Source organism: Volvox carteri (genome assembly GCF_000143455.1).
Source record: "Volvox carteri f. nagariensis unplaced genomic scaffold VOLCAscaffold_77, whole genome shotgun sequence".
NCBI classification, from domain to species: Eukaryota; Viridiplantae; Chlorophyta; class Chlorophyceae; order Chlamydomonadales; family Volvocaceae; genus Volvox; species Volvox carteri.
Genome location: NW_003307620.1, coordinates 388,498 through 403,518, shown reverse-complemented (window position 1 = coordinate 403,518; position 15,021 = coordinate 388,498). Strand labels below are relative to the sequence as shown.

General features: G+C 59.6%; 2 protein-coding genes across 2 annotated transcripts; one reads left to right on the top strand and one right to left on the bottom strand.

The window, feature by feature from the left end:
- Positions 1 to 1,482: 1,482 nt before the first annotated feature.
- On the bottom strand, positions 1,483 to 8,673 carry VOLCADRAFT_119764 (uncharacterized protein; the record flags this gene model as incomplete). The annotated part of the gene is made up of 9 exons (XM_002957636.1): positions 1,483 to 2,840; positions 3,685 to 3,868; positions 3,944 to 4,063; positions 4,764 to 4,846; positions 4,916 to 5,005; positions 5,636 to 6,017; positions 6,858 to 6,929; positions 7,660 to 8,105; positions 8,316 to 8,673. The coding sequence occupies 9 exons, from the start codon at positions 8,671 to 8,673 to the stop codon at positions 1,483 to 1,485; spliced, it is 3,093 nt and encodes a 1,030-aa protein (XP_002957682.1).
- A 1,773-nt stretch (positions 8,674 to 10,446) lies between these two features.
- VOLCADRAFT_98797 (uncharacterized protein) lies at positions 10,447 to 13,993 on the top strand (the record flags this gene model as incomplete). The annotated part of the gene is made up of 7 exons (XM_002957666.1): positions 10,447 to 10,936; positions 11,018 to 11,217; positions 11,350 to 11,553; positions 12,208 to 12,439; positions 12,539 to 12,925; positions 13,711 to 13,881; positions 13,941 to 13,993. The coding sequence occupies 7 exons, from the start codon at positions 10,447 to 10,449 to the stop codon at positions 13,991 to 13,993; spliced, it is 1,737 nt and encodes a 578-aa protein (XP_002957712.1).
- Between the last annotated feature and the right edge of the window lie 1,028 nt (positions 13,994 to 15,021).

The following is a 15,021-nucleotide window of genomic DNA, read 5'->3' as shown; positions in this document are numbered from 1 at the left end:
CAGAGGAGTACCCATCGGATGGGAAGCAATCGGGAGTGCAAATGGCAAAGTATAAGCACTGGATGGGGCTCTTCCCTTTTCGGGAGCCGCAGCCGTTATGTGGCCAACACATGCTAAGGTTTTCACTCCTCGTTTAGAGCGCACATCGTAAGGTAATGCAGTTTCGTTTATGTTGCTGGGCTCTGGAGGCAAACAGAGCATGAAGGGGCAAGTACCATGTCCCCAGGGAGCAGCCGTTTTTGCCGCTGTTGTGGTACTAATAGCCTAGTCGAGGATGAAAAACACGTGTCATTGGAATGCCCAGCCTATAATGATATTCATGCGGAAGAGGGATTCGATCATCAACGGATGAGGCCATAAAATGGGAGCCAGCACGTCATGCGAGAATGTCAGAGCGTATGCGGGCTCACCGCAACTCCGTTATCCCCGTTGTGCGCTAGTCTGGGCTGATGTGCGGTGTTTCCTTTCCTCCGTGGCTTTTAGGCGCACAGATATTGCCCTTGGGCCTTCGGCTTGTATGGGTAGTAGGTCTACAGGTATGGGGTCACGCACCCCCAACCATGTAACACACACACACACACACACACATACGAAATACCGGTGAAGGCAGGGTTTTGCAGGGTAGCTGCCACGGGTGAAGATATACCCTCCTGTTTCACACATCAGACCTAAGAGGCCACAACCCCCCACCCCCGGTAGGGAGACCAACCAACCAACAAGCAAGTTTGCTGTTTCAAGCCCTATTCCCACCATTCCATCGATCGCCAACCAACAACAAAATTAGTAGCCGACACGACACCCCTCAACTATACTGTTCAGAGACATAAAAACCGCAAAAAAACCAAAAATAGGTCTCCTCAGCCCGACCGGAACTTCCCTGTCATCAGCTAGCAAGGGGATGCGTAATAGACAGGTGGACAGGCGCGCAAAGGGTAAAGCAAGTGATAGGCGGAACGGGAGGAGAAGCCAGAGCAAACCAGTGGCCCGCGAACCCCTTGTTGTGTATGTAGAGGGGGTGTATGTCGGAAGGCAGGAAGAAAGAAAGACGGTAAGGACGGGTCGCAAAGGTGAAGGCCCGCAAGCGCGTCGCTAGCTAGCCACCACACGGCCATTCCGGACCACTACAACCATGTCGTACTGTCGTACTGGTTCACTTCACGACCTCGCCCCAACGCAACCGCCAGTCTGTTGCAACACCCCGGCTGCATCGGGAACCGTATCCCCTTACCGCCCTTTCAAGATGGACCTTCCTACCGGAGGAAATATATTGCCTGATGAACGGCAGCTACTGCCGCTGCTGCTGCTGCTACTACCGCTGCCGCCGCTGCCACTGCTGCTACTGAGACACTCTATCGCCCAACACTCTCCTCGCTCCATCATTCTGCATGAGCCCCTTCCCCCCGTCCTCCTCATACCAGTCCCGCAGATGTTTCCCAGCAGGGCGGCTCCGAAGACCCAGAACCTAGGATCCCGACACAGGTTCTAGTCGTCCGCCGCCGCGGCGGCTGCCATTGCGGCGACGGCGCCGCCGTCGCCGTCAGCAGCGGCAGGACTAGTCCCGTCCGCCGATGCCGCCGACGGCACACGGTGCCGGGTGCTGGGGCGGCGCCCTGCCCGCACTGGCCGCTGCAGCGGCATCTCCGGCGCGGGGGAGGGAGAGGAGGCGCCGGCGGGGGTGACGACGGTGTACGAGCCGGTGGTGGCGGCGCTCACAGCGCTAATGGCGCTGTCGGCCCGCGCTACCCCTGCGGCTGGCGCCCCGCCGCCGCTGCTGCCGCCAGCGGCGCCGGCCGCCACGGCGCCGGTACCGCCGCTATGCCGTACTCCCCTGCCTTGTTCCGCTGCAACGCCCAGGTCCCCGGCATGCGTCGAACTTGTACGGCGATCAGGCATTCCGCTGGAAGGGCCGTCACCGCCGCTGGACGCGATAGCGCCTGCAGCCGTCTCTGTCGGCGCCGCCAGCGCAGAATGGGACGCCAAAAGCAGTTTGTACGACGCCATACTATCCGAGTAGAAGGACCGCCTTGGGCCCTTACCCTCAATGCCCCCGCTGGCGGCGGCGGCGGCACCGCCACCCAGGTAGTTGGCCGCCGCCCCAGGCGACATCATTTCTGTGTGCCCAGGCAGAGAGGGCTCCCTAGACCGAGGGTTCCGTACAACCGATCGCGTTGACGCCGGTGCCTCCTCCGCTACGTACTCCACTGTCGTACCCGTACTGCCGCTTCCGTCGTCGCTGCCCAGCCCCCGGAGCAACATCTCCTCGTGCCCGCGCTCCAACACTCTTTGCATACCCTCCAAGCTATGTCTGGACATCTGACGCCCCTTGGACGGCCCCGCCGCCGCAGCCGCCGCCGCCGCCGCAACCGCTGCCGTACCGGATGCGGCCGCCGCCACTGGAGGTCGCAGCACGGGCGGCAGCTCCGGCGGCGACCTCCCCTGCGACTGCAGTGGAGCCGCGGAGGCCGCACGGCCGCGAAGGGGCCGCTCCGCCGCCGCGGAGGCAGCGGAGCCGCCGCCACCGCCGCCAGCGGCGGCCGGAGGCCGTCCGCTGCGGGCCCTGGCTCCTCCGGATTGCACCCCTCCGCCGCCGCCGCCGCCGCCGCGTGTTTGCTTTACAGGACTCGGCAGGTGGTCGCCGCGCAGGATGGCCGGTGACGGCGGCGGCTTTAGCGGCGGCGGCTTACGAGGGCCCAGCAACGGCAGGGGCCCCCCGCCGCCGCCGCCGCCACGGGCTCCGCCGGGCGGGTCTCCATGTTCCAGCCCAAAGAAGCTGTTGTAGCGGCTCTTAGGCGGCGAGGAATCGAAACCGTAGCCGTACACGGATTGGATGCGAGGGGGCCCTGCGGCGCGGGCGTGTGCCGCTCGTGGGGGCAGCATGCCCGGCGGCAGGGGAATACCGCTGCGGCGAGCAGCTCCGTTGGGGTTGCGACCTAGGGCGGGATCCTGCGAAATGGATTTCATTCGGATTGAATCGAATATCAAACCAGGATTAGAATCCGATCACGATTCAGAACTAGAACTACGGGTCAATAAGGATGGCCAGAATTAATACGGTCTGGAAGCATGGTATTGGTGGTTAATGGCCATGTGAATGTGGGGGCAATGTATGGGTTGGGTTCGCATCGGGCTCGGGTGGGATGGTGGAGGTTAGTTAAAAGTACCCAACCAACTCCCAACCAACTAACTAAGCAATCAAACAAACAAGGAAACCCTACACGCAGGCCCGCGCCACGTGGGTTGGGGCATAGCGTGACGTTGCGAAGCAGTACACGCAGCCATATGCATTACGTACTGTACATGCCGTACATCCGTACAACCGATATAATGACAATCGGAGTGGGGGGAATCACGATATGGAGGAGCGACAACGTTAAGAGAAAGCCCCCCCAGCAAATGAACCCCCCTCCGACATCCGTATTTTTGCCGTACATAGGGCCCCTTCCCGTATCATAACCGCCACCATTCACCAACACATAACCAGCGCCAACTTCCAACAAACACTCCGCGCTCCGGTTCCCTAAACCCTTCCCATCAGAACAAGTTCCCCATGCGCCGTACGAACCTGCACCGGTCCCAGATCGCCGTACCCAAACCCGCCGCCGTACAGCCCGCCGCCAAAGCCGTCGCCGCCACCTCCAGGGGAAAAGCCGCGGCGCAGCGCGACGGGCGACAACAACGGCCCACCGCCAAAACCCGCCATCCCGCCGCCGCCGCGCTCATCTCCCCCCGATGACGGCAATCGCCCAGGGTCTGTACGACCCCGCCGCAAAACCTCCGAAACCAACGGTTTCGGTAACGGATCCGGAATTGAATTCGTCGTCTTGGGGACCAGATGCGTGTCCACGATGACAGTGCCGATGCCGAACGACTCCAGGAAGGGGGAGGAAGCGACGACGGCGGCGGCGGCGGCGGCGCCGCCGCCAGCCGCCATTGCGGCCCTGACTTTTTGCAGCTCCTGCCATGCTTCATCCCTGTCGGCGAGGGCCCTGCTCGCATCGTTCGCCAGCTTCTCCATGGCCGCCGCCTGACGGGCGAAATCCTCCCGCATGCGGGACTGCTCCTCCTGTTCATATGTATGCATGTATGTATGATGTGTGAAACAGGGGGGTATATCTTCACCCGTGGCAGCTACTAGTACGTATGTATGTATGTGTGTATGTATACACATGTAAGTGCGTGTGCGTACGACAGGCGGGTGAGGGGGACATGGCACCTGGACCAGCCGCCAACGGTCCGCAGGACAAGAGGGAAGAAACTTAAACAACTATTGAATGTACGAACAACAGAATACGACACCACCAACTATGACCCGTATGGACGCTCAGGGTGGGAACAGGGGGAACCTCTGAAGTCAAAATACCCGGCTTACCGATATTTGTACGACAATTCACATCATGGATTTGTACGATAAACCCAACCAGTCACAGCTCAACATCAAGGCCCCCCCTCCTCTCAGCCCTCCGTATCTCTATTCACAATATCCGCTAGCGGACTCCCAACCGAAACCCCAAACCTCCATTCGGTGCCTCTGTTCCTGTTGTGTTCTGCAGCTCCCTCCTGCCCCACTTCTGCTCCTCCCTTACCCCCGACCCCTCCTCCTGCCCCCCCCCCACACACACGCCCGTCTTTCCACCCTCCTCTCATTTGGTCAGTTCTACGTCTGGTGCAGTCTTGCCCTGGCAGCACCTTCACTCGTTCGTGGTTCGTCTTTTTCCCCCTCTCCCCGGCCCCCTCTTCACTCCCCCCGCCCCCCGCCGACGAACCTGCAGCTGCTGCAGCAACGTCGTCATGTTCCCGGCAGCCCGGGACGCCGAGGGGGCCCCGCCGGGCCCCTTGATGATGCCGCCTGCGCCGTCGTGGCTGGGTATGCGGCGGGGGGGTAGCGCCGCCGCGGCGGCAGGGACCCCAGCCCCACCTCCACCGGGGGATAGAGGCCCCCCCCCTCCTCCTCCTCCCCCTCCCCCTCCTGCCTGGCCAGCAGGCCCCCCGCCGAACGTCAGCTCATCTGCATCACAACACCAAAACAAGTGCAGCATGCGGAGGACAAGTTTGGAAGGAAAGACATGAACTCTCACTAGTTCGAATAGGGCGTAGATAAAACCAAGCCAACGGAATTCTTTGAAGTTCAAAATTGTTTCTTTGGCCGCGCACGAAAGAAGCATCCAGCGCCGCAGCCAGGGCTTTATCAACCCCCGGTCCCCAAAAATAATAAAGAATGATGGTTGTGGTGGTTGTGGTGGTTGTGTTGAGGTCCGAGCGCCGCCACCATCACCCTGCCCCCCTTTCCCCACCCCCCAGCCATATGAGCATGATGACATGTTCGTGCCATGCCATGCACACTACTCGCTCCGCTGCGTCATGGAACTCTACCTACTTCAACGGCTAGACCTGAGGGTGCCGGTACCTGTCCTTGGCCTCCGGGTAATCCTTCATGTAACAATGTAATAACGCGATCAGCGGCCGGCACCTCGTCACCTTCGCGACCCGAAAACCCGCCTTCGACATCCTCCTCTCCTCCAACCCCAAAGCAGCCCTATTCCATCCCCTCCCACCCCCACCCGTTCCCCCCGCTAAGCCTGCTGCACCAATTTAGAGACAGGGAGGCTATGCGGGGTAAGTGTGAGGTTGGACCCACCATCCGCCAGTCCGGCACTCGCACGCCGACCAAACATGGCACCTGCATGAGGGGAAATCGGACCCGCTGACGGTGGCGACGACGACAACGGCGGCGGCGGCGGTGGCGGCGCATCTAACCACGACGCGTCGATGATTTTGCCGCCCTTGCCGTGCCGCCGAGGCGGCAACGGTGGCCTGCCGCCGTCCATCATGGCGCCGCCGCCGCCGCCGGCGCCGCCGCCAGAGCTCTCCCGCCGTTGCAGCAGCTGCTGCCGCTGCGGGTACTGGGAAGGGTGTTGAGGCGGCGGAGACAGTGGCGGCGGCGGCGGCTGCGGCCCCTCGGCCCCCGCCTGCCGGTGCAGCTCTGTTTGGCGCTGAGCGGCCAGGTTGTCCTGGAAGGCCTGAGGGCGGTAGCAGGGCAGCCGAAGGGTGTGACCGTGCGAGTGTGGAAGGGGACGGCCAGCAAGGGGTATCTCCGTGGGCCGACGAGACCGCGAGAAGAACATGTTGAGCTTGAGCATGATGATGGTGGTGATAATGGTGGTGATGATGATGATGATGACACACACACACACTCTACTTCTCTTCCACCCAGTACCAAGGCACCCTCACCCACCCCCACCCATCCCACCCCACCGAACCATCAACATCAAAAAGCAGAAAAAGAGTAGCTGCTGCTGCAAGTAATAATAATATTATTATTATTATTATTAAAGTAATAATAATATTATTATTATTATTATTAAAATAAATTATTAAAATATTATTATTATTATTATTATTAAATAATAATAATAACAATAATAATAATAAAATAATAATAATATTAATATTAATATTAAAATAATAATAAAAATAATATAATAATATTATTAAAATAATAATAAAAATAAAATCCATCCACAAGCTACAGCCAACCATATGCGTGGTGAGCACCTCAGCACGGGATGGGCAGCCTCGGCGGTACGTATCTCCCCGGGGGAAGGTCGGAACGCCCTACGAGCTAGAGGAGCAGCGCTAGCTAGCCTACGGGTCAATGTACGGCACAAGCTGCGAGGACGTGTGTGGCGATAATCACCGCTGGCACCGCTAGCCACCGGAGGGGGGAGAAAGCCACCCCAGCAAAACACTCCACGCCGGTACGCACGCGCACGCGGGTTCCCCTCCTCACGTCCGAGGGCATCAAAGCCCCCTCGAGTGCATGCCTTCCATGAACTGGGTCTATCACGTGGCTTTCGTACCGTACTGTGCCGTACCTTCAACTCGGCCTCCTCCTTGAGACGCTGGCGCTCCAGCTCAGCACGCTCGCGCGCCTGGGAGTACGACATGAAGGGATAAAATTTCGCAGGAGACTGCTTTATCACTGCTCAATACAGCACATGGCTTATTACCAATTAATATTTTGATACTGGACACCTATGCGTTGTCAATTAATCGTTACTTCGGTGAGACCGCTCAGCTGAAGGACTTTGGACGTCTATGTCGTACATTAGGGTATTGCGGATCAGCATTTGATTCCCTGTACCCGGCGGCGGCGGGAAGCCGCATTCTTTAGGTGCGTGCAGCAGAAAGTGCAGAGCACGCTCCGAGCCTGAGTAGCCGTATAGCGTATGGCACAGAGCAGCTCGCAAGCTTGCAACAGTACGATTTTTGGTGCGCGATGTTAACCTAGTTTCGAATTGATTAATAAAACCCTCTCTCTCCCGCCCTCCCACCCAATTGCAACTAAAATTGCACCTGTGCCCGACGTTAACTCCTGGGCCCGCCCTTCCGCCACGTACATCCGAAGCAGCCTTCCCAGAACCGCTGCCCCCCGAGCGCCCACCGCACTCCCCTCCCCACACACACAAGAGACACCCCTCTCCCGTACCAACCCCAATCCACAATCCACCTGCATCTTCCCCATTGCGTCAAAACCCCCACCCCACCTGCTACCCCCTGCACCCCCCAACCCCCACTCGTCCCGCGGTTCATCTCCTCACCTCCACCTCCCCCCACCTCCACCTCCCCCCACCTCCACCTGCTACATCCCCCATGGCCTACCTGCCGCTCCCTCTTCTCCCGAATCTGCTCCCCCAGGTCCATCTGTAACCGCTGTCTCGCCATCTCTTTCTGACGCCGCTGCTCGTCAGACGGCCCCGCTATCAGGTCGTTCATGGCCGCCATGAAACGCCGGTTGCCCGGGCTGACAGGCGGGATGTTGCCATTGCTGCTGGGAGAAAACAACGGAGGCGCACCGCCCGCACTAGAAGGAAGACCGTCATAAGGCCCCCCAAAGCCACCGGCGCCATCACCGCTGGGTCCGACCCCGTTGAGCGAAAGGTGGTGTGGAGGCAGTGGCATCGGCAACCCCGGCGGTGACATGAGAGGGGGCCCCATGCCCAGTGGCGGCATCGGGACGTGGCCGTGGCTGGGATGTGGGGCCCCCGCGCCCTCGCCGTTGAACGGCAGGGGGGGAATGCCGCCCATGCCGGCGGCTCCACCACCGCCTACTGGCCCCAGGCCGGGGCCCTGGTTGGGGTGTGGAAAGGCGGCCGCACCCGCCCCGGGTATTTCCACTGTCAATCGGGACCCCCCGGGAAGTCCAGGGTGTCCTCCGGGAAAGGGAACTGCCATTCCGGGTCCTAGGAAGGAGGGGGATGGAGACACGGCCCCCATCAGCCCAGGACCCGGGGATCCCATCGGCGAGCCCGGCTCACCGCCGGCGCCGCCGCCACGCCGGCGGAGGTTGGCCACCGGCCTGCCGTACTCATCCCGCAGGGGCTCGCCGCCGCCGCCGCGCCGCGCCGCACGCGCCTCAGGATCCCAAGGCTGCGGCGCCGCCGCCGCCCGCGCCTCCCACGCCGCATCCTCTGCCTGCCGCCGCCGCACCTCCGCCTCCTTAGCCTGTTTCTTAGCCCGGATCTGCTCCTCCAGCTCCCTTCGGTACGCTTCCTTTCGAGCTTCCGCCTCCATGCGGGCCATGACCCGTGGGTCATCACCTGCCGCCGCTGCATCGAAGCCGCCACCGGCTCCCGCCACCACTGCATGCGGCGGCAGCTGCGGAGCCAAGCCCATAGGGCCCCCTCCTCGCGCATTTCCTTGGACCACTCCCATTGGCGGCATCCCCATCGGCACCGGGCCAGACGGGGCCGCCGCCATTGCGCCGCCGCCGGCACCGCCGCCGCTATAGGGTGGTCCCCCCCAGGGCGCCACGGGAATGGGCTCAGCTCCTCCCTCAGGTTTAGGCAGCTGCGGCTGATGTGGGGCCGGCGGGATGGTCGTTGGAATCGCAAACACGCGGCCCGGGTAGAAGTTTGGGCTGTCCGGAAAGGTCTGATTGAGGGCTTGTTCAGCCTCAGACGGCACGTCAGGGGGCGCGATGGAGAGGCCGCGGCCGCCGCGGCCGCCAGCCGGGGCGGCGGCGGCGGCGGTGCCATCGCCGCCGCCGCCTAGGCCTGGGATTTGACGCGGGTCGAAGACCTTTTTGTTGGCTTGGTCCGTGAAGACATGGTAGTTGGCCCGACGGTTGCGGCCGTTGCCGGCGGCTGGGTGCTGACCCTGCCCCTGTGGCGGCTGGCGGTGGTGCTGGTGGTGGTGCTGGTGGTCATTGGGATTAGGTCGGCTCTGCATTAGCATGGGGCAGGGAGAAAGTTGCGACGATAGGAAAGTAAGGACTCCAAGCATGTGCTGACGCAGGGCTGATAAGACGCGGTCGGGCCACCGGAAATTAGTCCCCTCCCCCCGGGAAAAACGACGATGGTTCGTTTCCTGGGAACCCAACCGGGAAAGGTAGCGGCATGGCCACTTACGCACCGGCAAACCGAGGGCTGCTCGCTCGCGTTCTAAGATGCGCGTATGCTCCTCTGCTTGGCGGGCTGCAGCGCGGGAGGGAGGGCACGAAGTAATGGGTAGGTAAAGAGGTAACATCCAGGCAAGTAGTGCTGTTTAAGCTTGGCAAGACATCCTTGCTGAGGAGGCCGAGGTGGCTTCGGATCCGTGTCAGGAAAGTTCCCTGCATGAAACACTGACGTGCGAGGACATACGTTTTGGGTGCGCTTTCGACGATGGTCCGGCACGACCAGTGCACACAAATATACATTAGTGTTCGCAAATTAATCTCCATATGACTTACTGAGTTTAGCAAGCAGGTCCGCCTTTGAGGCCAGAGCATCTTGCTCCTTGCCGCGGCCTCGGTTCGCCTTGTTGCCATTTTTATTTGCACCTGGCAATCCATTTCATAACGTTTTGCCTTAATTTCACAGCCTCTCGATGATTTGCAGCTCCTTACGCTGCTGTGGACTCAGAACAATAATAACCCAGTCCAGCTTACCGCTTTTCCCTTCACGAGCTCCTTTTGGAGGTGCTACGTAAACCATAAATGCAATATGGGCGTGACCAGGCACGCCCCGTCAACAAGCCTGTACATAACAGTGTCCAACGCCCCGTGCTTCTGTTTTTATTTTCAAGCTGGAGGAACAGCTGATGCCAAGGCTATTGATAATCTAAAACAATAAACATGAGTGCTCTACCATATCCCACCGTTTGGCAAGTCCTCACCGTTTGGCGCGTCCGTTCATTTGCAACGACAGCGTACGGCTTAGACCCAAAGTTGCCAAGCACTGCCCGTCACAGCCGTGTTTGACTGGACCAAACCCTGTATCGCTTCTTACAAAGACTCATCAAAAATGCTTAACGACGGATGACCACCCTTGTGATTGCCCAAAACCTGTATAAGAAACAAAACTCCCGCAAATTCACGTTGACCCACTTGGTTAACCATGTTATCCTACGTGTTATGCGTGCAATGTTGTGGGCCTCTATTCATGTACGTACGTAGGTCCTGAACGAATGCCTGCTTTCCTTTGTTGCTCAGTGTCTGCATCGTTCTCGATCTCGTCAGACGAGCACCCACCTCCAGCACCTTCAGCTGGCAGGGAGGTCCCGTGCGTCGGTTCTGGCAGCGATGTGCGCGCCGAGACCACCACCGCCGAAAAGCATGCATACAAATTGCATAAGCTGCTCGATGATGCCTTACTTCCTGGCCAACTGCCAGGCTCGCCGGGGGACGCGGCTTCTGGTCGTAGCCTCGATGCGGAACAGAAAACAGGCATACCGCTGCTTGAGGACACGCTGTGCCGCAGCACAAACGCACGTTCTCACGTGTCAGCCTTGGGGCGGACCGCCGATTATGCCGGTCACCCGGAGCTGGCCCCGGATGCACCTGGCCGGCCCGCCATCGGCAAGCTTCACATTCCCGTCCACCTACAAAGCAGTTCTTCTTGCTTTGCCGCCGAGTATCGTGACGGCGAGCCGGTGACATCCGCTGCCTCCTTCAGCGGTGCGCCCTGCGAGGACAGCGCAGGCAGCACCACCTCATCCCCAACGCGGCGCGGCTCCCGTCTGCCACTGCCAAACGGAGCCCGCGACGACGCCCCAAGCCCAAACGGCGTATGGGATCTTCTTGAACCGCCCTTCATGCTTGCTACTTCTTGGAAGTCCGGTCAACGTCGGCTGTGCAGGCGGTTCCAATTGGGGGAAATGGACAATGGAACCGTTGAAATGTGGTCCTCCGCAGCGTCACAGATAATCCGAAATGGAGACATGGAGAAAAGGGGAAAGGTGGAAGGTGCAAGTCTTACAGGAGTTGCCGATGCAAAGGCAGACAGAGGCAGTTGGGGCCCGTGTGCAGCCTCACACGCAGCGATGTGGGAGACTTCGTCCAACTCGGCTTTACGATCCGCCGTACTGCAGCAGTTGCAGCGTGAGCTGGACACCGCTGCGGCTCTGCCGTGTTGCCCGCTACTGCTACTGCCACACCGAGTGTACGAACAATCGGATGCCGTATACGTGGTGTACGACAGCACGGGCGAATACAGCGATCTTTACAGTTTGTTGCGCACGAAACAACGGTTGCCAGAGGCGGCTTGTCGCAATGTTATGCGACAGTTGTTGCAGGTGAAATTGGAATCGAGAGAGGAAGGGAGGCAGGGAGGGAAAAGGCCAACCACGTGCGAGTGAAGCTGCTGCCAGGGAGGGAGGGGAGGAATTACGTTTGGGGGGAATATTCCTCACACGGTTTCCCCACCAATGGAAGAAGAGAGGGAAGTTACACTAGCTGACTAGTAGCTAGGGGCCAACAGGCGGTGTGTGGGGGGAGTACGGCCGCTCTTCAAGCACCCGTAGAAGCTGCGTTAAGACACCAAACCGCCTCAGCGGAGCCGGGAATCACCCGCAACCCGCAAAGGAGAAAGTCCATATGTGTGTAGGAGCTGGTTCTGGGTGATGAGCGGGGAGTTCGTGGGGGAGAGGCTAAAGACCCTCTAAGTGCTCTTCGTGCCCCTGGCGCCCCCGGGTCATCAAAACCAGAGAACCCTAATTTTTATTTTACCAAAAACACCTTTTACCATTTTTTCACTCGCGCACACCCTATTTTGTGAGTGAAAAACCCTTGTCACGGTAAAGGTAGTGCAACATGTGTCTTCAGTATATCAGCACTGAAACCGCTTCCTCGGAGCATTTCGTGGCCTGACATCGACTTCGACTCTCTTGAACGTCCTTACGTAGCTCTTTTTCTCTCTCGCTCGCTCGCTCGCTCGCTCTGCCCCGCAGGCCCTTTCCGTACTGCACGAGCGGCGCTGGGTGCATCGGAACATCAGCTCCGAAACCGTGTGGGTTACGGAGGCATCCCAGCCGCTGCGTCCACGCTCCCAGCTGGCAGCTCGTTTCCCCCCATTGGAGCTCACACCTCAACTAGCATTACACGGCTCGCACCAACGTGGGCCACAATCACACCCACAACAACTGCCCCAGCAGCAAGCGCTTGATGCGATGGATGCCCTTAGTGAGCCTCTCTCGCCACCAGCCGTCAGACCAGCCACCAACACTCCCACCACTGCCATTTCATCCGCCGGCGCATCGTCGCCCTCATTCACCACTGCAGCCGCCGCAGCCGTCCCGGTTGGAAGCCGCAGCCATAGCCGCACCAGCGGCGGCAGCGGCGGACGCCGGGGCTCGGCGGGGGGCGGCTGGGTACCGGTGACGGATGACACGCGGCGGCCACCGCCGCCAATGTCCGGCAATATCAGTAGCAGTAGCAGCAGCCGCGGCGGCGGCGGCTGTAGCGACACCTGCGATCCGCAACAGCAGGAGCAGTTGCTGCTGCTTCACTTGAAGTTGGGGGGTCTTGCGGCGGCGGCTCGTCCGGAGGTGGAGGAGGTTACGGGGCGGGAGGTGCCGTTGAGAGAGCTGGTGGGGTGTGCGTACCACTGGGCACCGGAAGCCATCAGCGGGGCCGGGTACGGCCGGGCAGCTGACGTGTGGGCCGCGGGTGAGCGAAACGGCCTGGCGGGACGGATGAAGGGGTCAAGGGAGGTGGAAAGACGAACCACAGTCGGGTGATGCTCCGGGTGATATTTTTATCCAGAGATAGAAAGAAAGATGCCCCCGGAAAAGGCAGATACTGCATCGGGACATTACCGACCAGTAATAATTTGGGTGGTAATAACCATGGAAGTGGTCATTGCGGCGACCTGGCCAGCTAGTGTTATCTAGATGGCGAATGAGTGCTATCTATCTCGCTGCCAAGTCCAGAGGAGGAAAGGAGTAATGACACCCTAGCCATTGAGATCAAAGAGGAAAGTCGTGAAAAAAGGGCGTCGGGGTCTTGGGGTTGTTGGGGGGAGAAGATCGGGAGGGGATGGAGAGGAGACGTGGGCGAACGGGAAATCACACAGCACAGAGTGTGGGGCACCATGCAGTGTCATCACAGTGGCGCATCGTCCGCTGCTTCTCCCTCTTCTCTTCTCGTCCCCCCTTACCCCCTTACCCCCACCCCCACCACCACACACACATACACACCGCGGCCATCAGCTTCAGATCTATCTCCACATTTCCACGCTCTCCTTCGCAGCGGCCGCCACCGTTTTCGTTTCCTCTCCTCTCGTCCCGCTCCGTAAGAGAGCGAGCTGCCCTCTTGCCCAGCCCCCCGCCAGCCTTTCCACATGTCCTCATTCCCATACTTTCTCTTCCTTGTGTCACTTTCCCACCCTGTATATATGTAATTATATGTATATATTCTAGTCTCTCTTACCCGCGGCCCCGCTCTGTTTGCAGGGGTGTTGCTGTACATGATGCTGACCGGCCGACCGCCCTTCCCAGGCGGCAACGAGCTGGAGGTTATGACGCGGGTATTGCTAGCCGCAGCTGCAGCCGCCACGACTTCCGGCCCCACTCTAACCGCCGCAACCGCCGCCACGGAAAGCGATGACAAGCCCGGTAACGCAGGTACGGAAGCCGCAGCTGCAACAACGGTCTCGGGCCTTCGCTCCCGCGACCCCCTTCAGGAGTTGGTCGTACAGGCGGTTCTCGAGTCCCACGCCAGCTCGGCGTGTCGTGAGGTCCTGGCGGGGATGTTGGTTCCGGAGCCCCAACGGCGGTTAAGTACGGCGGAGCTGTTGCGGCTGCCCTGGTTCTCGGGTAACAGGGAAGGGGAGCAGTAGACCCACTGCGCCGGGGGGGGGCCCGCCTTCGTGTGTGGAACAGGATCAGGAGGGGTTGTTGGGAAAACGCCCGCGGGGGGAAACGTGTGCGAAACGTTGTTCGGTCTTGTTGGTGTAGTGTCGGGGGAAGCGTGCAGGACGGCACTGAACACTGTTCCTCTTCTGTGGGGCATGTGGTGCCCCCTACATCATGTACATGTACATGTCATATACGTACAGGGTAATATGTTTTTTTATAATCTGAATATGCAGGCACATAAACGCGCGCGCATGCATTCACATGCGCATGTACATGCACGAGCACGCGCATGAGGCAGGGCTGAAAGATGCAAAGGCGGAGGAGTAGCAGCAGTAGGATGCATGAGATTGTGAAGGACATTGCTAAAACAGCTGCTGCTGCTCCTAGGGAGCTGTGCCGTGTTTTGTAATGTAATGTCCAGCTTGTGGGAAACCTCGAGGAGGCCGAGACGAGGCTTCCTTCCGTAGTGTGGGGTGTTGCTTGGTTGTGTTGCTTGTTGTTTTTTTGCGTAGCGTGGCGGCATCGGCGGCGGCAGTGATTGCACGGTACGGCACTGGAGTAGGATGGTGTTAGGGACGATGCAGAAAAGGATGAGGAGGGGTAGAGTGAACATTACAACGAAAGTGAGGAGGAGGAGGAAGAGGAGGAGAAAGAGTGTTCACGGATAGTGGCCGCTTGGGGGTGGTATCATCACAGGAGTACAAATGGAGATGGGCGTCCATGCGTTCAAATCGCTCGTTCGTACATTGATTGGTTCGTGCTCCTGCACGCGCTCTTTTGGAGTCGCATGATGGCTGGCTGCCATTTCGGGACCGAGACATATCCCAAACCGAAATCATTGGCTGCTGCCAAAAAGATCACTTCCACAACCAATTTGATAGCTTTGCGACTGCTTAAGTGGCCTAA